The 21400-nt window shown below is 42.6% G+C and overlaps 1 protein-coding gene across 1 annotated transcript in view; it reads left to right on the top strand.

Moving 5' to 3' along the window:
- The window catches only part of VWA3B (von Willebrand factor A domain containing 3B), a 210705-nt gene that overhangs the window by 34078 nt on the left and 155227 nt on the right, over positions 1-21400 (top strand). Inside the window, exon 7 of the mRNA XM_059942767.1 lies at positions 11699-11814. Within this exon, the coding sequence (XP_059798750.1) occupies positions 11699-11814 (116 nt within the window). The remainder of the gene's footprint in view (positions 1-11698; positions 11815-21400) is intronic.

Below are 21400 nucleotides of genomic sequence, written 5' to 3'. Positions count from 1 at the left end.
CCTAGTGGTCTTCCTGACCAGTCGGTTGCTGTGTTCTCCTCTTTCCAGTAGTCTTTAGTCTCCATTCACCTTTGCTCCTCTACCTGGCATTAATCCTGCCTTTTTTCTGATGCTTTGACATTTTGGGGTCTTGCTGACCCTGGACAGACCGTGCCTCCCAGGTTAGCTGATTCCTAAAGACAGTAAAAGACTCACCTGGGACGGAATGCACCTTTTATGTGCAAACTAACCAATCCAGCCCACACTCTCAATCCAGGCTCTCATACCCTAAGCACTGTCCCCTGCCCCAGTCACCCCAGGGCCAAGTACCAGACAGCTCAGGACAGCCCCTACACTCCAGCACCTGCTGAAATCATTCAAACTAGCCAATCCTAAGCCTGCTTACTCTGCCTCACCCATTTCTTTCTGCAGAATCCACAAGAAAGACTTTCCCATGTTTTCCCCTTGTTCTCTCTGCTTCCTGACCAAACCTGGGGCTTCCCTGTGTGACCCTGTGTGGTGTGGCATGCCCCCATCTCTTTGGAAAAATATTAGTCAGTTCTGGCTGCCACAATAAAACACCACAGACTGGGTGGCTTAAATGACATATTTATTTCTCACAATTCTGAAGGCTGGGAAGTCCAAGATCAAGGTGCTAGCAGATTCTGTTTCTGGTGAGAACTCTCTTTCTCTCTTGTAGGCAGCTGCCCTCTTGCTGTGTCCTTCCATCCTTCCATGGAGGACAGAGAGAGACAGAGAGACAGAGACAGAGAGAGAGAGAGGGAGACACAGACAGAGACAGAGAGAGAGGGCATGTAAACTCTTTGGTGTCTCTTCTTAAAAGGATACCAATCCTATTGGATCAGGGCCCCACCCTTATGACCTCATTTAACCTTAATTACCTTCTTATAAGTCCTATCTCCAAATACAATCCCATTGCAGATTAAGGTTTCAACACAGATATTTGGGGAGGTGACGGGCGGAGGCACAATTCAGTCCATAGCAGAAACTGTGTGTGGCAAGCTATCTTTTCTTTAACATCTTTATTGGAGTATAATTGCTTTACAATTGTGCGTTAGTTTCTGCTTTATAACAAAGTGAATCAGCTATACATATACATATATCCCCATATCTCCTCCCACCCTGCCTATCCCACCCCTCTAGGTGGGCACAAAGCACCAGGCTGACCTCCCTGTGCTATGTGGCTGCTTCCCACTAGCTATCTGTTTTACATTTGGTAGTAATAAGTCCATGCTACTCTCTCACTTCGTCCCAGCTTACCCTTCCCCCTCCCCGTATCCTCAAGTCCATTTTCTACGTCTGCGTCTTTATTCCTGTCCTGCCCCTAGGTTCTTAAGAACCATTTTTTTTTTAGATTCCATATATGTGTCAGCATATGGTTTTTGTTTTCCTTTTTCTGACTTACTTCACTCTGTATGACAAACTCTAGGTCCATCCACCTCACCACAAATAACTCAATTTCATTTCTTTTTTATGGCTGAGTAATATTCCATTGTATATATGTACCACATCTTCTTTATCCATTCATCTGTTGATGGACACATAGGTTGCTTCCATGTCCTGGCTATTGTAAATAGAGCTGCAGTGAACATTGTGGTACATGACTCTTTTTGAATTATGGTTTTCTCAGGGTATATGCCCAGTAGTAGGATTGCTGGGTTGTATGGTAGTTCTATTTTTAGTTTCTTAAGGAACCTCCATACTGTTCTCCATAGTGGCTGTATCAATTTACATTCCCACCAACGGTGCAAGAGGGCTCCCTTTTCTCCACACCCTCTCCAGCATTTATTGTTTGTAGATTTTTTTGATGATGGCCATTCTGACCGATGTGAGATGATACCTCATTGTAGTTTTGATTTGCATTTCTCTAATGATTACTGATGTCGAGCATTGTTTCATGTGTTTGTTGGTGATCTGTATATCTTATTTGGAGGAATGTCTATTTAGGTCTTCTGCCCATTTTTGGATTGGGTTGTTTGTTTTTTTGATATTGAGTTGCATGAGCTGCTTGTAAATTTTGGAGATTAATCCTTTGTCAGTTGCTTCATTTGCAAATATTTTCTCCCATTCTGAGGGTTGTCTTTTTGTCTTGTTTATGTTTTCCTTTGCTGTGCAAAAGCTTTTAAGTTACATTAGGTCCCATTTGTTTATTTTTGTTTGTATTTCCATTTCTCTAGGAGGTGGGTCAAAAAGGATCTTGCTGTGATTTATGTCCTAGAATGTTCTGCCTATGTTTTCCTCTAAGAGTTTTATAGTGTCTGGCCTTACATTTAGGTCTTTAATCCATTTGGAGTTTATTTTTGTGTATGGTGTTAGGGAGTGTTCTGATTTCACTCTTTTACACGTAGCTGTCCAGTTTTCCCAGCACCACTTATTGAAGAGGCTGTCTTTTCTCCATTGTATAGTCTTGCCTCCTTTATCAAAAATAAGGTGACCATATCTGTGTGGGTTTATCTCTGGGCTTTCTATCCTCTTCCATTGATCTATATTTCTGTTTTTGTGCCAGTACCATACTGTCTTGATTACTGTAGCTTTGTAGTATAGTCTGAAGTCAGAGAGCCTGATTCCTCCAGCTCCGTTTTTCTTTCTCAAAATTGCCTTGGCTACTCGGGGTCTTTTGTGTTTCCATACAAATTGTGAAATTTTTTGTTCTAGTTCTGTGAAAAATGCCATTGGTAGTTTGATAGGGATTGCATTGAATCTGGAGATTGCTTTGGGTAGTATAGTCATTTTCACAATATTGAATCTTCCAATCCAAGAACATGGTATATCTCTCCATCTGTTTGTATCATCTTTAATTTCTTTCATCAGTGGCTTATAGTTTTCTGTATACAGGTCTTTTGTCTCCAGAGGTAGGTTTATTCCTAGGTATCTTATTCTTTTTGTTGCCATGGTAAATGGGAGTGTTTCCTTCATTTCTGTTTCAGATTTTTCATCATTAGTGTATAGGAATGCCAGAGATTTGTGTACATTAATTTTGTATCCTGCTACTTTACCAAACTCATTAATTAGCTCTAGTAATTTTCTGGTAGCATCTTTAGGATTCTCTGTGTATAGTATCATGTCATCTGCAAACAGTGACAGCTTTACTTCTTCTTTCCCGATTTGGATTCCTTTTATTTCTTTTTCTTCTCTGACTGCTGTGGCTATAACTTCCAACACTATGTTGAATAATAGTGGTGAGAGTGGGCAACCTTGTCTTGTTCCTGATCTTAGTGGAAATGGTTTCAGTTTTTCACCATGAGAAGGATATTGGCTGTGGGTTTGTCATATATGGCCTTTATTATGTTGAGGTAAGTTCCCTCTATGCCTACTTTCTGGAGGGTTTCTATCATAATTGGGTGTTGAATTTTGTCAAAAGCTTTTTCTGCATCTATTGAGATGATCATATGGTTTTTCTCCTTCAATTTGTTAATATGGTTTATCACATTGATTGATTTGCATATATTGAAGAATCCTTGCATTCTTGGGATAAACCCCACTTGATCATGGTGTGTGATCCTTTTAATGTGCTGTTGGATTCTGTTAGCTAGTATTTTGTTGAGGATTTTTGCATCTGTTTTTATCAGTGATACTGCCTGTGGTTTTCTTTCTTTGGGACATCTTTCTCTGGTTTTGGTATCAGGCTGATGGTGGCCTTGTAGAATGAGTTTGGGAGTGTTCCTCCCTCTGCTATGTTTTGGAAGAGCTTGAGAAGGAGAGGTGTTAGCTCCTCTCTAAATGTTTGATAGAATTCACCTGTGAAGCCATCTGGTCCTGGGTTTTTTTTTTGTTGAATGATTTTTAATCATAGTCTCAATTTCAGTGCTTGTGATTGGTCTGTTTATATTTTCTATTTCTTCCTGGTTCAGACTCAGAAGGTTGTGCTTTTCTAAGAATTTGTCCAGTTCTTCCAGGTTGTCCATTTTATTGGCATATAGTTGCTTGTCATAATCTCTCATGATCCTTTGTATTTCTGCAGTGTCAGTTGTTAGTTTCCTCTTTCATTTCTAGTTCTACTGATGTGTCTTCTTTTTTTTCTTGATGAGTCTGGCTAATGGTTTATCAATTTTGTTTATCTTCTCAAAGAACCAGCTTTTAGTTTTATTGATCTTTGCTATTGTTTCCTTCATTTCTTTTTCATTTATTTCTACTCTGGTCTTTATGATTTCTTTCCTTCTGCTAACTTTGGGATTTTTTTGTTCTTCTTTCTCTGGTTGCTTTAGGTGTAAGGTTAGGTTGTTTATTTGAGATGTTTCTTGTTTCTTGAGGTAGGATTGTATTGCTATAAACTTCCCTCTCAGAGCTGCTTTTGCTCCATCCCATAGGTTTTGGGTCGTCGTGTTTTCATTGTCATTTTTCTCTAGGTATTTTTTGATATCCTCTTTGATTTCTTCAGTGATGTCTTGGTTATTAAGTAGTGTATTGTTTAGCCTCCATGTGTTTGTATTTTTTACAGATTTTTCCCTGTAATTGATATCTAATCTCATAGCATTGTGGTCAGAAAAGATACTTGATATGATTTCAATTTTCTTAAATTTACCAAGGCTTGATTTGTGACCCAAGAAATGATCTATCCTGGAGAATGTTCCATGAGCACTTGAGAAGATAGTGTATTCTGTTGTCTTTGGATGGAATGTCCTATAAATATCAATTAAGTCCATCATGTTTAATGTGTCATTTAAAGCTTGTGTTTCCTTATTTATTTTCATTTTGGATGATCTGTCCATTGGTGAAAGTGGGGTGTTAAAGTCTCCTACTATGATTGTGTTACTGTCGATTTCCCCTTTTATGGCTGTTAACATTTGCCTTATATATTGAGGTGCTCCTATGTTGGGTGCATAAATATTTACAATTGTTATATCTTCTTCTTGGATTGATCCCTTGATCATCATGTAGTGTCCTTCTTTGTCTCTTGTAATAGTGTTTATTTTAAAGTCTATTTTGTCTGATATGAGAATTGCTACTCCAGCTTTCTTTTGATTTCCATTTGCATGGGATATCTTTATTCATCCCCTCACTTTCAGTCTGTATGTGTCCCTAGGTCTGAAGTGGGTCTCTTGTAGACAGCATATATACGGGTCTTGATTTTGTATGCATTCAGCCAATCTGTGTGTTTTGGTTGGAGCATTTAATCCATTTACATTTAAGGTAATTATTGATATGTATGTTCTTATTACCATTTTCTTAACTGTTGTGGATTTGTTATTGTAGGTCTTTTCCTTCTCTTGTGTTTCCTGCCTAGAGAAGTTTCTTTAGCATTTGTTGTAAAGCTGGGTTGGTGGTGCTGAATTCTCTTAGTGTTTGCTTATCTGTAAAGGTTTTAATTTCTCCATCGAATCTGAGTGAGATCCTTGCTGGGTAGAGTAATCTTGGTTGTAGGTTCTTCCCTTTCATCACTTAAAATATGTCCTGCCACTCCCTTCTGGCTTGCAGAGTTTCTGCTTAAAGATTAGCTCTTAACCTTATGGGGATTCCCTTGTATGTTATTTGTTGTTTTTCCCTTGCTGCTTTTAATATTTTTTCTTTGTATTTAATTTTTTATAGTTTAATTAATGTGTGTCTTGGCATGTTTTTCCTTGGATTTATCCTGTATGGGACTCTGCACTTCCTGGACTTGATTGACTATTTCCTTTCCCATATTAGGGAAATTTTCAAGTATAATCTCTTCAAATATTTTCTCAGTCCCTTTCTTTTTCTCTTCTTCTTCTGGGACCCCTATAATTCAAATGTTGGTGTGCTAATGTTGTCCCAGTGGTCTCTGAGATTGTCCTCAATTCTTTTCATTATTTTTCTTTATTCTGCTCTGTGGTAGTTATTTCCACTATTTTATTTTCCAGGGCACTTATCCGTTCTTCTGCCTCAGTTATTCTGCTGTTGATTCCTTCTAGAGAATTTTTAATTTCATTTATTGTGTCATTCATCATTGTTTGTTAGCTCTTTCATTCTTCTAGGTCCTTGTTAAACATTTCTTCTGTTTTCTCCATTCTATTTCCAAGATGTTGGATCATCTTTACTATTATTAGTCTGTATTCTTTTTCAGGTAGACTTCCTGTTTCCTCTTCATTTGTTTGGTCTGATGGGTTTTTACCTTGCTCCTTCATCTGGTGTGTGTTTCTCTGTCTTCTCATTTTACTCAACTTACTGTGTTTGGGGTCTTCTTTTCACAGGCTGCAGGTTTGTAGTTCCCGTTGTTTTTGGTGTCTGCCCCCAGTGGCTAAGGTTGGTTTAGTGGGTTGTGTAGGGTTCTTGGTGGAGGGGACTAGTGCCTGTGTTCTGGTGGATGAGGCTGGATCTTGTCTTACTAGTGGGCAGGACCACATTCAGTGGTGTGTTTTGGGGTGTCTGTGACCTTATTACGATTTTATGTAGCCTCTCTGCTAATCAGTGGGGTTGTGTTCCTGTCTTGCTAGTAGTTTGGCATAGGGTGTCCAGCACTGTAGCTTGCTGGTCATTGAGTGGAGCTGGGTCTTAGCATTGAGATGGAGATCTCTGGGAGAGCTTTCGCCATTTGATATTCCATGGAGCCGGGAGGTCTCTGGTGGTCCAATGTCCTGAACTTGGTTCTCCCACCTCAGAGGCACAGGCCTGACACCTGGCTGGAGCACCAAGACCCTGTCAGCCACATGGCTCAGAAGAAAAGGGAGAAAAATAGAAAGAAAGAAAGAAAAAAATAAAATAAAATAAAATAAAAAATTTAGAAAAATTATTAAAAATAAAAAATTAAAATGTAATTAAAAGAAAGAAAGAAAGAAAGAAGAGAACAACCAAACCAAAAAACAAATCCACCAATGATAACAAGTGCTAAAAACTATACTAAAAAAAAAAAGGACAGACAAAACCCTAGGACAAATCGTAAAAGCAAAGCTATACAGACAAAATCACACAAGGAAGCATACACATACACACTCACAAAAAGAGAAAAAGGAAAAAAATACATATATATATATATATATATATATATATATATATTTTAAAAAAAGGAAAAGAGCAACCAAATCAATAAACAAATCTACCAGTGATAATAAACTCTAAATACTAAACTAAGATAAACATAAAACCAGGAACAAATTAGATGCAGAAAGCAAACCCCAAGTCTACACTTGCTCCCAAAGTCCACCGCCTCAATTTTGGGATGATTTGTTGTCTATTCAGGTGTTCCACAGATGCAGGGTACATCAAATTGATTGTGGAGATTTAATCTGCTGCTCCTGAGGCTTCTGGGAGAGATTTGCCTTTCTCTTCTTTCTTCGCACAGCTCCTGGGGTTCAGCTTTGGATTTGGCCCTGCCTCTGCATGTAGGTCGCCTGAGGGCATCTGTTGTTGGCTCAGACAGGACAGAGTTAAAGTAGCAGCTGATTCGGGGGCTCTGGCTCACTCAGGTCGGGGGGAGGGAGGGGTACGGTAGTTATAATTGGAATACGGGGCGAGCCTGCGGCGGCAGAGGCCAGCGTGACATTGCACCAGCCTGAGGCGCACCATGTGTTCTCCCAGGGAAGTTGTCCCCGGATCACGGGACCCTGGCAGTGGCAGGCTGCACAGGCTCCTGGGAGGGGAGGTGTGGATGGTGACCTGTGCTCGCACACAGGCTTCTTGGTGGTGGCAGCAGCAGCCTTAGCGTCTCATGCCCGTCTCTGGGGCCACGCTGATAGCTCATAGCCGTCTCTGGAGCTCATTTAGGCGGTGCTCTGAATCCCCTCTCCTCGCGCACCCTGAAACAATGGTCTCTTGCCTCTTAGGCAGGTCCAGACTTTTCCCTGGACTCCCTCCCGGCTAGCTGTGGCGCACTAGCCCCCTTCAGGCTGTGTTCACGCAGCCAACCCCAGTCCTCTCCCTGGGATCTGACCTCCGAGGCCCGAGCCTCAGCTCCCAGCCCCCGTCCGCCCCGGTGGGTGAGCAGACAAGCCTCTCGGGCTGGTGAGTGCTGGCCTGTGCAGGAATCTCTCCGCTTTGCCCTCTGCACCCCTGTGGCTGCGCTCTCCTCCGTGGCTCTGAAGCTTCCCCCCCGCAACCCCCTGTCTCTGCCAGTGAAGGGCCTTCCTAGTGTGTGGAAACCTTTCCTCCTTCACAGCTCCCACCCAGAGGTGCAGGTCCCATCCCTATTCCTTTGTCTCAGTTTTTTCTTTTTTCTTTTGCCCTACCCAGGTACGTGGGGAGTTTCTTGCCTTTTGGGAGGTCTGAGGTCTTCTGCCAGCGTTCAGTAGGTGTTCTGTAGGAGTTGTTCCACAAGTAGATGTATTTCTGATGTATTTGTGGGGAGGAAGGTGATCTCCACGTCTTACTCCTCCGCCATCTTGAAGGTCTCCTTGTAAACTATCTTTTCAATGGTAGCTGTCTCCTGATCTGTTGGCCTCACTATACCTGAATAATACTAATAATATCTACATTTCAAAACAACCCCGTCTGTGCATGTGAGATAGTTTGTGTCTCTTGTAGAGAGAGACCAGCTACTTGTGTGGTTACAAGGAGAATGACTGAGTTCTTTCCTAAGTCAATCTGTCTAAAATGGGTAAAATGCCCACTCTTGAGCATTTGTTCTCAAATTTAGGTGCTCATCATATTGGCCTGGGGAGACGTGGGCTTCACCTTGCAGGCTGATTTTGCACAGTAGAGGGGACTCTGGGAATATGCAGTTAGGTTTTCACTTTGCAAAGCCTTTCACTACCTAGGAATCTTGATTAAAATGCAGATATCTTTTTTTTTTTTTTTTTTTTTTTTTTTTTTATAAAATGCAGATATCTTGACCACAGTCCCAGAGATTCTAATTTTCAGGGTCTAGGGAGGAACAGGGATATGCATTTTTAACAGGATCCCTGGTGATTCTGAAGACCCCTGCTCTGGCTGCTCATAAAGCGCTTTGAGATCTTTTAACAGCAGGTGCTTGGCTTCAATTCTGGGCTCTTGAAACCCCCAAATACAGAAGGGGCTCACTGCCCCCACTTTCGCTAGTGGAGAGAGAAAAACCCAGCTGGCAGGGCCACCTTTCTTGCTGGTCCTCTGCTCAGCTCATGTGGAGACTCTCTGGGAAGGTGAGAGGCCAGGGAGTAATTTAACATGGGAGAAGCTGCAGTTCAGCCCCTGACTTTCAGGCCATGTTCCGTGGAGTGCGGGTTCTGCAGAAGAGGACGGGGTACACCTGGGACCTTCTGTCCCTCCTCTGGTCCCGGAAAGTGAGGCCAACCCACGACCAGCAGTGCCCCTGCCTGCTCTGCTACCTGCCAGCCCACCTCCTCCCGGGGGTCCTGGATGGTCTCAGTGCATCTTTTGCTGTTGAGCCCCAGCTGAAGAGCAGTTATTATCAAACTGTAAAGGGCGTGTCCTGAGCATTTCAGCTTGCAGGGAGGCTGGACTCTGTGTCTGGACAGAGCCACCAGCTCTCAGGCACAGCGCTACACTCCTCAACTCTCCAAAGAGCCTGTCTTAATGGTGATATGCTTTCTGCACAAGCGAGGCTGTATTAACCAGAGGAAATGTCTGCCCTGTTCTCTTTCCTAATCTGGAGAACAGATCAGAGTAGAAAATTCTGGGCAAAGGCTTTGGCACTCAGAGTGTGAGGCCTGTCAGGACAAACCTCGATCATCCCCCCGTTTGTCCTGCAAGGAGGTCGTGGTGAGACAGGTTGGGACCTGGGCCTCTTTACTGCAGTGCCTGCAGCTGGACAAACGTCTCCTCCAGCAACAGAATACAAAGGAACTATAAGGGACTAAAAATAACTGCATGCATAGGTAGTCGGGGCAAATTATGAACAGTACAATACAAAAAGGCCAAAACCCAGCTGCCACTTCTGAGGGCCTGGGAGCAAAAGCAGGGTCCTGAGCATGATCCCTGAGCACAGCACCACCAAGGGGGTGGGCAGACCACCTAAGCCCCACCCACCTCCACAAGCCCCACCCACTGATCTGCCTCCACCCTCACTGCTTAGCAAGGGAAACTGCTACTTGTTTTCATGCCCTTGTGCTACAGCAAGAGTCCCAGTAAAGCCTTGCCTGAATTTCTCGTCTGGCCTCTTTTATCAATTTCTATTGATTAAAGAGTCTGAGAACCCAGGTTGGTAACAATGGGACGAAGGAAACTGGGCATTTCTGTTTTGGAGGAAGCCCCTGCTTTCATTGCCCCAGTGTCACCTGAAACCCTTTAGAAATAGACAAGACTGAGGCCTTCTATGGCCCAGGGAAGGCCCACAGACCTCTCCCGCCATCTGCCCATCCTTCTGTCCATCCCAGCTCGTGTTTCAGGATTCTTTTTGCGTCATGAGTGGCGATAGGCAGGGATGGTACTCTTGAGAGGCTGGAGGAGCATTACTCAGAGATCTCCTCTGCCATCTGAAAGAAATTTCCTGCCATTACTGATTTTTTGGTTTCTAGACAACTGGCTTTGCGATTTAGCCCATCATCACCTGGAACACTATACCAGTGCTTAAAAAAATTTTTTTTAATTGAAATATAGTTGATTTCCAATGGTGTGTTAGTTTCAGGTATACGGCAAAGTGATTCAGTTTTATACACATATATGTGTATGTATGTATACATGTGTATATATATATATTCTTTTTTAGATTCTTTTCCATTATAGATTATTACAAGATATTGAGTATAGTTCCCTGTGCTATACAGTAGGTCCTTGTTGGTTATCTATTTTATATACAATAGTGTACATATTTTAATCCCAAACTCCTAATTTATGCCTCCCCCCCTTACCCCTTTGGTCACTATAAGTTTGTCTTCTATGTCTATGAGTCTGTTTCTGTTATGTAAATAAGTTCATTTGTATCTTTTTTTTAGATTCCACGTATAAGTGATATCGTATGATATTTGTCTTTGTCTGGTTTACCTCGTATGATAATCTCTAGGTCCATCCATGTTGCTGCAAATGGCATTATTTCATTCTTTTTTATGGCTGAGGAATATTCCATTGTATGTATGTGCCACATCTTCTTTATCCATTCATCTGTCAGTGGACATTTAGGTTGCTTCCATGTCTTGACTGTTGTGAATAGTGCTGCTATGAACATTGGTACGTGAGCGCTTTTTAAGCTTCAAGCTGCTCATGAATGCCCTGGGGATCTTGTTAAAGTGCGTATTCTGCCTCGGCAGATCCAGGTGGGGCTGCGGGGAACGTGCATCCCTAGCCAGCTCCCAGGTACTGCTGCTGCTGCTAGGACCACACTTGGAGGGGTCGCCTTAGAAACGTGCCCACACTGAGTTCTTTTCATTAGTGCTGATGCTCAGGTCCTGGGGAAGTGTGCATTTGCCAAGTGGAAGTTGACTGAAGCCCATCAGCAGTGGGCAGATGAGCCAATGCTGCCTCTTGTCACCAGCTTTCAGCAGTGAACCCGCAGGGCTCTGGGCACTGTTGGGCCCCTCATTAGCCTCTGGGCTTGTCAAAACTGTGTTCACATGATTGAACCCTGGGAACAAAAGAATAAGTCTAAGCACAGGGTATCATTTTTCCAGGGCCGATAAATACCATTTGGTTGAGCTAAGTATCCTCTAATGAACAGAAGAGTCATCAGTTAAAATCCCAATGGCTCCTCAGTTCTCTGGTGTCCTCCACCTTCCTGTCTTTTGTTTGTGGGAATTGACAAGGCACAGGGAAAAGCAGTGAACACCTGGAAGATGCTTAGCACCACAGAAGAGCAAGTTCACAGTCTTGGGAGAATGAATAGTAATGCGCAGATACCACTTACTAGCCTAATGTGGCATATCTCTTCCTGTTTCAGATTCCATGCATTCGCAGAGAGAACAGAGTGCGTGGAACTTCCTGCCTTCCCCATTAAGGATGGCGACAGTGTAATTACTTGGAATTCAAGGAAACTGAAAGGAAAACTCCCTCCAGGTACCTGGGATGGAAAAGAAACACAGTGTTCTTTATGTCTTAATAACTTCAGATGATCCCTAGCCTTAGCACTAGGGCGGGACTCACTGTATCTTTTGTATTATTCATGTGGTGCAAGGGCAGAGTTCATGGATGTTAATGGGGAATTTGGCAGCCTGGCAACCAGGCATAAGTGTATGACCTAGGGAAGTGGCCTCAGTGAGATGTGTTTCCTAACTTGGGAAACTTCTGGAGACGTGGCCCCGGGCGTGTCAGCGCACTCTTAGTGCTTGGCAAGGCAGAGCTGCTCTGTTGCCCAGGTTGGCTGGAAGCTGTAGCGAGGATGCCCTCACTTCTTGTGGGTTTTCTGCTGCCTCCCCATCAGTGATGGCGGTGTTTCTAGATGCACGTGAGGGATGGACCTGCCTCCTGTGAGGGCCAAGGCCACACAGGAACCTCTATGGAGGCTGAATGAACTTCCCCTTTCATTCAAAGGATGTGATCAGAGAGTTTAACAGGCGTAGAGAATAAGGTCAGGAAATCAGTGAGAAGTAGTACTGTGATTCGGGAAACCAGGACTAGAAGGTTCCTCAGAAAGCAGGAGATGGGAGTTTCTTTGGGGAGCTGATGAAATTGCCAAGTGCCAAATACACTGAGTATAACTCCGTGGAGAAGAGCAGGGGAGGCAGCTCCTGTGGGACTGTGGCATGCTGCAGCGCAGGGGTAGTTAGAAGTCTGAGAAAGCCCATCCCCACCTCCACCTTGCTGCTCATTTGTACTAATCAACAGAAGGCTTTCTAGCTTCAAACAAGGCAGGAATTACTCTTTGGGGGTTGTTTGGGGCTGGGGGAGAAGCTGCAGGGTACACGTGCTTGTAAGTTTCCTCTGTTTACATAACAGTGTTGCAAAGGCTCCTGGGAGAAGGGCCCTGGGACTGGGTAGGAGGCACTTGCAATCCCGGTCTAGGGGGTCAGGTGGAGACCCAGGCAGGGGGTTGAATCACAGAGTGTGTCCTAGACACTCACTTTGTGGATTCAGATTCTTAGTGCCCCAAAGCAGAGCTGGGGAGAGGTTCCCGTCGAGCTCGTCAGGGCCGCTGCCTTAGGTAACTTACAGCTTTGCTCTGATGGTGAGGTGGACATCTCCAGGGAATTTGAGAAAATGTCAATTGATAAGCAAGATTGATGGTAATCTAAGAAAAAAAATAATTTAGGATGTATGCCATGCCTTTGGAAGTAATTTACAAGATTAAGCCTAGTGGGCAATGAATCAATGAAGGTAAAGAATGTGAGATGTCACCAGCTCCCCAAGGTGTGCCAGTGACCATAAATGGGGTTGAATTTGGGCCTATGTGTTCCTTGGCAACTTAGTTATAGAGGGAAGCATGTCTGGCTGCATAGCTTACATTTTCAACAACTACCATCTTTCCAACCCTTGTGAAGCATACAAATCAAATTACAGATAAAAACATTTTTCTTAGAGTGAAATGCTCAGAGCGTGGCCTGCCGTTCTAATGCCATTTCAGTGATCACATGTTCTGAATTTAGGAAGAGTGTCCCAGATCCTAAATATGTGATCTTGTCTCCTCAATCCATCAGAATGTCCCAGAAATGCCAACATTTCAGAGCCTACCTCTCCCACTCAAAAACTGGCCAGAAATCCTTGAGACAATTTTTGTTTGGGAAATGTGTGGTTTTCAACCTCAGTCGGGCTCAGAGGCAGTTCTCCAATCTTTCCCTGATCAGTTTCCCCTCCCTGCTTCTCCATCATTTGTCTCAAGCATTTATCAGTATGAGTTTCCTCAGGCCCTCTCTAGCTTGGGAAGGGAGGGTGTCTCCTCGGGAGATAATTTTGCCTTCTGTGGTGTAGAAAAGACAGACTATCAAGTGAGGGGCTAGAGAAGCATTGCTCAGAGAAGTGAACTGGCAACTGAAAGAAATGTCCTGCTGTTGCTGACGTTGAGGTTTCTAGGTAATTGGCTTTTTAGCCTGTGAGTTACCATCACCCCATGTACCACATCAATGCAAAAAACCTCTGTAGTCAAAATAGTAGTTTTAAAAATTGTTGTGAAATGTACATAACATAAAATTTACCATTGTAACCATTTCTAAGTGTTAAGTATATTCCCTAAATTCAGTAGTGAGGTGTCAGGTACATTCACCTTGTTGTGCAACCCGGTCTCCAGAACTCTCTCCATTTCAGAAAATTGAAACTCTGTACCCATTAAACAACGTCCCATTTGTCCCTCCCCACAGCCCTCAGCACTTAACATTCTACTTTCTGTCTCTGAATCTGACTGCTCTAGATACCCCATATAAGTGGAGTCATACAATATTTGTCATTTTGTGACTGGCTTATTTTATTTAGCATAATGCTCTCAAGGTTCATCCATGTCATAGCATGAGTCAGAATTTCCTTCCTTTTAAGGGCTGAATAATGTTCTGGGGTGTGTGTGTGTGTGTGTGTATGTGTGTGTATGTGTGTGTAGGGTGCAATATCTCATACTACCTCATGACATGATCCCAGCCATCCACATCTCCTGAAGCGAATCTCTGTTTCTAGAAAGGAATGGCTTCTCACCTGCACGAGGGCGGGGCTGGATCACTGGCTTGCATGGGGATCCCAGGACGTTGGCAGCACTTGGCTGGGTGGGTCATAATCTCAGGCTCCCAGGAGTTGAGTTCATGAACCTGGGCACTGAGTAGACTTCTCCCCTTTCCCTTCCAGGGATGACTTTCTGCCTTAGAAATTCTGCTTTCTTCCGGCGCAGGCTCCATCCCGTGTAGGAATGCTCCATCAGCCTCGGATGGATTCCCCTCACTGCGGGGAGCAGGATCTGTGATTTAGATGTAAGAAGCGTGGGGGATTTAATAGGGCAGGTGACGCTGACCTGAAGCTGTAGCTCTACACTTTTCCTCCTCATAGCCATCCTTCCCCTTGGCTTTCCGCCCACAGTTGGCTGGGTCCCTGCTCATGTTTATATTCACGGGGCGTACAGCAGGGGGGTGGCTACTCTGTTGTGTAGCCAGCACCTTCCATGTAGGTGTCCTTGCCTCTTTCTCTGTTTAACTACTCTCTTTGCCTATTGACCGGGGAGGGGAAAGGGTACCAACAGAGCCTAGATTGCTGTGGGACCAGAGTGATGATGCTACCTTCTGGAGCTCCGCTGTGCCACCCAGTCCCCTGAAGTCTGGCTTTCCTTCCCTGTTAATGAGTGTGGGTTCTCTTCGCAGTCTCTGTGTACTGTGAAATATTCGTCTCACTTATAAGCGAAACAAAACAGAGGCATGTTGACTTTCCCCGAACTCCAGGCAGTTTTCCTTGGAAAAGATTTCTCTCCAGGACTGAGCAACGCTTTGCCCATTCTTGCCCTGGGTCTGGGCTCTCCCTCCCCCACAGTCTCCTAGCAGTCTCTGACCGCAGGTTAAGGGGTAGGCCTGATGGGCAGGTAGTGGGGGTCTCCTTGTCTTGGCACCTGGCTTGTAGGGATCTGTGCACAGTGCTCCTGCCTATCTTCCTGAAGTCTTTAAACATGGTGTTACTGAATGCAAGTTCATGTGCCTGATCCATAGTGAGGCCAAACAGTACAGAAATGTCAGAGTTTGGAGCAGAGAAAGGTTTACTGCAGGGACGCACAAGGAGATGGGTGGCTTGTGCCCAAAAAAACCCCAAACTCCTTGAAGGGTTTCAGCAAAGCACTTTTAAAGGCCAGGTGAGGGAGGGGTGTGGTTAGTTGTTGCAGACTTCTTGGTGTTGGATTCCTTTGCTCTTGCAGCTGTCCACATAGGTCAGGTCACGATGTTCCTGTAAACCTCCAAAAAGACAAATGTTATTCTCTGTTCTGCAGCTTTTTATCTCTGTACGAATGGACTCTTAAAGGTCAGAGCCCTGAGAGTAGGCTATCCTGTATACTTCAGGCTATAGGCAACATTCTTTTACAAAAGGTGCAGAGCCAGCATGATTAAGCACAAACAACAAAGCACAAAGGGTTAAAATAAAAGGAACAGATCTAACATGGAGTCAGATTTGTTCTTCCCTATTACAGTGGCAGCCAGGGCTTGGCTGCAGTGATGGTCTTCATCTGTCCTGTCTAGTAGAGCTTTGGCTGCTGCTGCCGCTGCTGCTGAAATAGTGCTTCTTTCCTCAGAGTCTGAAATAGTGGCCTGAAAATCATCTTCTACACCCCTCTATTTCTGGGTCTTCTCAGGGAGTCAGGGAAACTAATCATTTAAGCAAACTCCAACAAGTGGCCTTTTTGCTGATTGCTTTGTGTCTGATCAGGACTTCAAAGTATTCTGTGATATTCTTTGAAACTCGGTTTCATCCCAGGCCACCGGTGTTCCCCAAGTCAGCAGTGACTTCTGACAGGCCACACCCCTCAGCACTCCAGTTCCTCCTGGGTTACAGCCATCCACTGGAGATGAACTGGCTCCGGTGTAATGGTTTGTGGGGGGACACTGCCCACTGCTCCTGGCAGGCTCAAGTGAGGCCCCCTAAGTGGCAGATAGGAATGTCTGGTCACAAAAACAAGTCCAGCCAGACACTTTCTTTGATTTCTAGAATTCAGTTTAATTTTTGATTCCAGTGCCCTTCTATCCCAGTGGATTGGGGGGAAATTAACCCCAGTCATTCCCAGGGACTCCTCCTGAGATTTTCCCACAGCTTGGAGATCCTAGGCAGTGCTAAGGCATCAGGAGGGGTCTCTAGTAATTAGACATCTCTTCCTTCAAACCGCCCTATAAATACCCATTGTCCCTGTTTCACGGCCACTCCAGGTTGAGCAGTTCTCTGCTGCTCCCATGCTGGCTTTGGATGTGGGAGTCGTTTGCAGACTCTGCCCCACCCCGTTCACCCTGCGCCTTCCTCCCAAGGTGCTGCAAAGACACGGAGCCAGTTCCCACCCTCTCCTGGGATGCTCTCCTCCTCTCCCCCAAGCCAGGGGTAACTCCTTCTAATCTGGGATGACTCCTCTCTACCTCCTGCTTCTTAAAGCTGCCTGCTCTGTAAACCCCAGCGCCTCTCTTCAGGGGTTAGGCTTAAAAAGAAAAAGCCATAATGTCTTGCAGCCTATTTCATCTTTCTGCTCTGCCTTCTTTGGGGCAAGGAGAATGGCTGCTTGAATGTGGAGGGAGTGGGTGGGGAAGAGAAAGTATAGGGAGAACAGATTACCATCAAAAATATGATCCAATGACACGCATAAATACGACCTTTTTATAAGAGTGAAACCCTAACCCCAGGATGGGTTTTCTGTGGAGGTAGATAATATAACTAGTTACTTTGTTTTTTGATTTTATAAAATAACACTTCAGGAATCAATGTTGGAGAATGGAAAATGGAGAGTTCGTGTGCTATTAAGTTGGTGCCACATGTAGCTTTGGAGCTGCTCTGTTAAATATGGGAGTCACTGACCACATGTGGCTACTGAGCCCTGAAATGTGAGTCCAATTTGAGAGGTGCTGTAAGTATAAAATACGCCCTGGATTTCAAAGACTGAGTGAGGAAAAAATGTAAATTATGACATGAATAGTTTTTAATATAGATTATATGTCAAAATGATAATATGAACATATGGGTTACATCAAATATATTAATAAAATTAAGTTTTTTCTAAGATTTGGCTACTAGAAAATTGGAAATTATACATGTGGTTCACCTACTGTTGAATTAGTATTGGATAGCGCTGCTCTAGGGCCATGCTAGCTGCCCCGTCGATTAAGTAGCTATGTAACTTTGGGAAAGTCATTTAACCTTTCTGCTTCCTTTCCTCATCTATAAAATGGGAATAATAGATTGTTATTATTATATTATATTATATTATGCTATATTATATTATATTAGTTGTGTTAAATGATGAGGAGACAGAGAGGAATAAGGCACTGTCCTATGTTCAATGAACTCAAATGCAGTAAAATCAAGAGCCTGGGCTTTGGAGTCAGGCCTGGGTTTGGATTTGTCACTTAGCTGTGTGATCGTGGTTAAGGTACTTAACTAATCTGAGCTTTAGCTTTCTTATTTATGAATGGGGATGATGATGTTTACCTTATTGGTTGTTAGGAATAGATATAGATATATATATATATATATGTGTGTGTGTGTATATATGTGTATATGTGTGTATACACTGTATGAAACGCTGTGTATACACACACACACACACACACACACACACACACACACAGTGTTTTATGTAGTACCTGGCACATAGTTAGCCAGTCAATAATTATAACTGCTGTTATTGCCATGACCAGTGGGTTACCCTATTGTTATTACCACTAGGTAAGCAACTTAAAGACTAAGTTTTTTAATCACCTTTACTTTTCTTCTGTCATCCCAATTCTCATGTTTGTTTTAGTTTTAGTTCTGCTATTAAGTACATTCTGTTCTCACTTGTAGTCCATCTCCTTTGGTTTCCCCAGCCATCTCTTGGTTGGCTAAAATTTATCTTCTAATAGTTTCCTCAAGGAGGGAATCAGAGGAACAATAGTCCCAGGGTTTCCAAATGTTCTTTTCTACGTCTTTATACTTAAAGGACAACTTGGCTGGATAGAAAGCCCTTGGCTCACTTTTTGTTTGTCTTGTGTGTGTTATGGGTTGTGCTGCGGTGTCTTCTCATAGTGTGTGCTGCCGAGAAGAAATCCAAGGCCAACTTGATTTTTTTCTTTTGTAAGTGACTTTATCTTTTTGCCTGGTTGCTCAGAGGTTTCTTTTATTCCACCAGCTTTATTGAGATAAAATTGACATATAGTATTGTGAAAATTTAAGGTGTACAATGTGATGAGGTAGTACACATATATATATTGTGAAATGATTATCACAATAAGCTTAGTTAACGCATCCATCACCTCACATAATTACATTTTTGTGTGTGTGGTGAGAACATTCAATTAGCAACCTTCAAGTGTATAATACTGTATTGTTAAATATAGTCACCACGCTGTATACATTAGATCCCCAGGACTTATTCATCTAATAACTGAAAGTTTGCACCCCTTGACCAATTTCTCCCCATTTCTCTCAGCCCCAGCCCCTGGCAACCACCATTCTACTCTCTCTTTCTATAAGTTTGGCTTTTTTTGTTTCCACATGTAAGTGAGATCATACAGTATTTGTCTTTCTCTATCTGACTTATTTCACTTTGCATAATGCCCTCAAGGTCCATCCATGTTGTTGCAAATGACAGGATTTCCTTCTTTCTCATGGATGAGTAATATTGCATTGATTTACTTCAAATTTTTATACCCATAAAAAATATATAAAATCACATTTTTTTTATCCATTCATCTGTCAGTGGATGCTTCAGTTACTTCCATGTCTTGAATATTGTAGATAATTCTGGAATGGACATGGGAGTGTAGATATCTCTTCAAAATAGTGATTTCATTTCCTTTCTCTATATACCCAGAAGTGGGATTGCTGGATCATATGGTAGTTCTATTTTCAATTTTTTTGAGGAACCTCCATCCTGTTTTCCACAGTGGCTTCACCAATTTACATTTCACACCAACAGTGCACAAACATTCCCTTTTCTCTACCTCCACACCAACACTGTTGTCTCTTGTCTTTTTGATAATAGCCATTCTAACAGGTGTGTGGGGATATCTTTTGCATTTCCCTGGTAATTAGTGATGTTGAGCACCTTTCCATGTATCTGTTGGCCATTTGTATGTCTTTTCTTGAAAAATATCTATTCAAATCCTTTGTCCATTTTAATTGGATTGTTTGTATTTTGCTATTAAGTTGTATGAGTTCCTTATATATTTTGCATATTAACTTCCTCTAAGATAGATGGCTTGTAAATATTTACTTCCATTCTGTAAGTTGCCTTTTATTTTGCTGATGGTTCCTTTTGCTGTGCAGAAGATTTTTAGTTTGATGTAGCCCCACTTGTTTATTTTTGCTTTTGTTGCTTGCTCTATTGGTGTCATATCCAAAAAATTGTTGCCAAAACCAGTATCAAGGAGCTTTCCCCCTATGTTTTCTTCTAGTATTTTACAGTTTCAAGTCTTATGTTTAAGTCTTTAATCTGTTTCAAGTTAATTTGGTAAGTGATATAATATAGGCGTCCAATTTCATTCTTCTGCATGTGCATATTCAGTTTTTCCAACACCATTTGTTGAAGAGACTATAATTTTTCTATTGAGGATTCTTGGCTCCCTTGTCAGGTATTAGTTGACTGTATATGCATGGGTTTATTTCTGGGTTCTTTATTCAGTTCCATTGGTCTGTGTGTCACTTTTATGCCAGTACCATATTGTTTTGATTACTATTCTCTTGTAATAGAGCTTAAAATCAGGAATTATGATGCCTCCAGCTTTGTTCTTACTTCCTAAGATTGCTTTGGATATTCAGGGTCTTATGTGGTTCCATATGAATTTTAGGATTGTTTTTTTCTATTTCTGTGAAAAATGCCTTTGGAATTTTTTAAAATTAATTAATTAGTTAATTCATTTAATTTTTGGCTGCGTTGGGTCTTCGTTGCTACTCACGGGCTTTCTCTAGTTGCAGCGAGCGGGGGCTACTCTTCATTGCAGTGCATGGGCTTCTCATTGTGGTGGCTTCTCTTTTTGGGAGCACAGGCTCTAGGCGTGCGGGCTTCAGTAGTTGTGGCACACGGGCTCAGTAGTTGTGGCTCGTGGGCTCTAGAGCGCAGGCTCAGTAGTTGTGGCGCATGGGCTTAGTTGCTCCGTGGCATGTGGGATCTTCCCGGACCAGGGCTAGAACCCGTGTCCCCTACATTGGCAGGCAGATTCTTAACCACTGTGCCACCAGGGAAGCCCCCTTTAGAATTTTAATAGGAATTGCCTTGAATCTATAGATGGCTTTGGGTAATATAGACGTTTTAACAATATTAATTATTCTGATTCACAAACAAGAGATATTTTTCCATTTATTTGTGTCTTCATCAATTTATTTTATCAATGTCTTATAATTTGTCAGTGTACAGATCTTTCAACATCTTGGTTAAATTTGTTTCTAAGTATTTTATTATTTTTGATGCTATTATAAGTGGTATTGTTTTCTTTATATCTTTTTCAAATAATTTGTTGTTAGTATATAGAAACACAACTGATTTTTGCCTGTGTTGATTTTGTATCCTGCAACTTTACTGAATTTGTTTATTAGTTCTAACAGGTTTTTTGGTGGAGTTTTTAGGGTTTTCTATATATAAGATCATATCATCTGCAAACAGACTATTTTACTTCTGCCTGTCTGATTTGGATGTTTTTTTTTTTTTTTCTTGACTGGTTGCTCTTGCTAGGACTTCCAGTACTGTGCTGAATGGGAGTAGTGAGAGTGGAAACTCTTTTCTTGTTCCTGATCTTAGTGGGAAAGCTTTCAACCTTTCACCACTGAGTATGTTAGCTGTGAGTTTGTCATGTATGGTTTTTATTATGTTGAAGTATGTTCCTTCTGTACCCAGTTTCTTGAGAGTTCACTTCGTGTTCATTTATCACGAAAGAATGTTGAATTTTGTGAAATGCTTTTTCTACATCTATTGAGAGAATCATGATTTGGTGTATCACATTTATTAATTTGTGTATGTTGAACAATCTTTGCATCCCAGGGATAAATCCTACTTGATCATGGTGTATGAACCTTTTAATGT

This window comes from Balaenoptera ricei, chromosome 13 (assembly GCF_028023285.1).
Source record: "Balaenoptera ricei isolate mBalRic1 chromosome 13, mBalRic1.hap2, whole genome shotgun sequence".
Classification (NCBI taxonomy): domain Eukaryota; kingdom Metazoa; phylum Chordata; class Mammalia; order Artiodactyla; family Balaenopteridae; genus Balaenoptera; species Balaenoptera ricei.
Note: the sequence above shows the minus strand (reverse complement) of the source record. Positions and strands in the feature narration are given on the sequence as shown.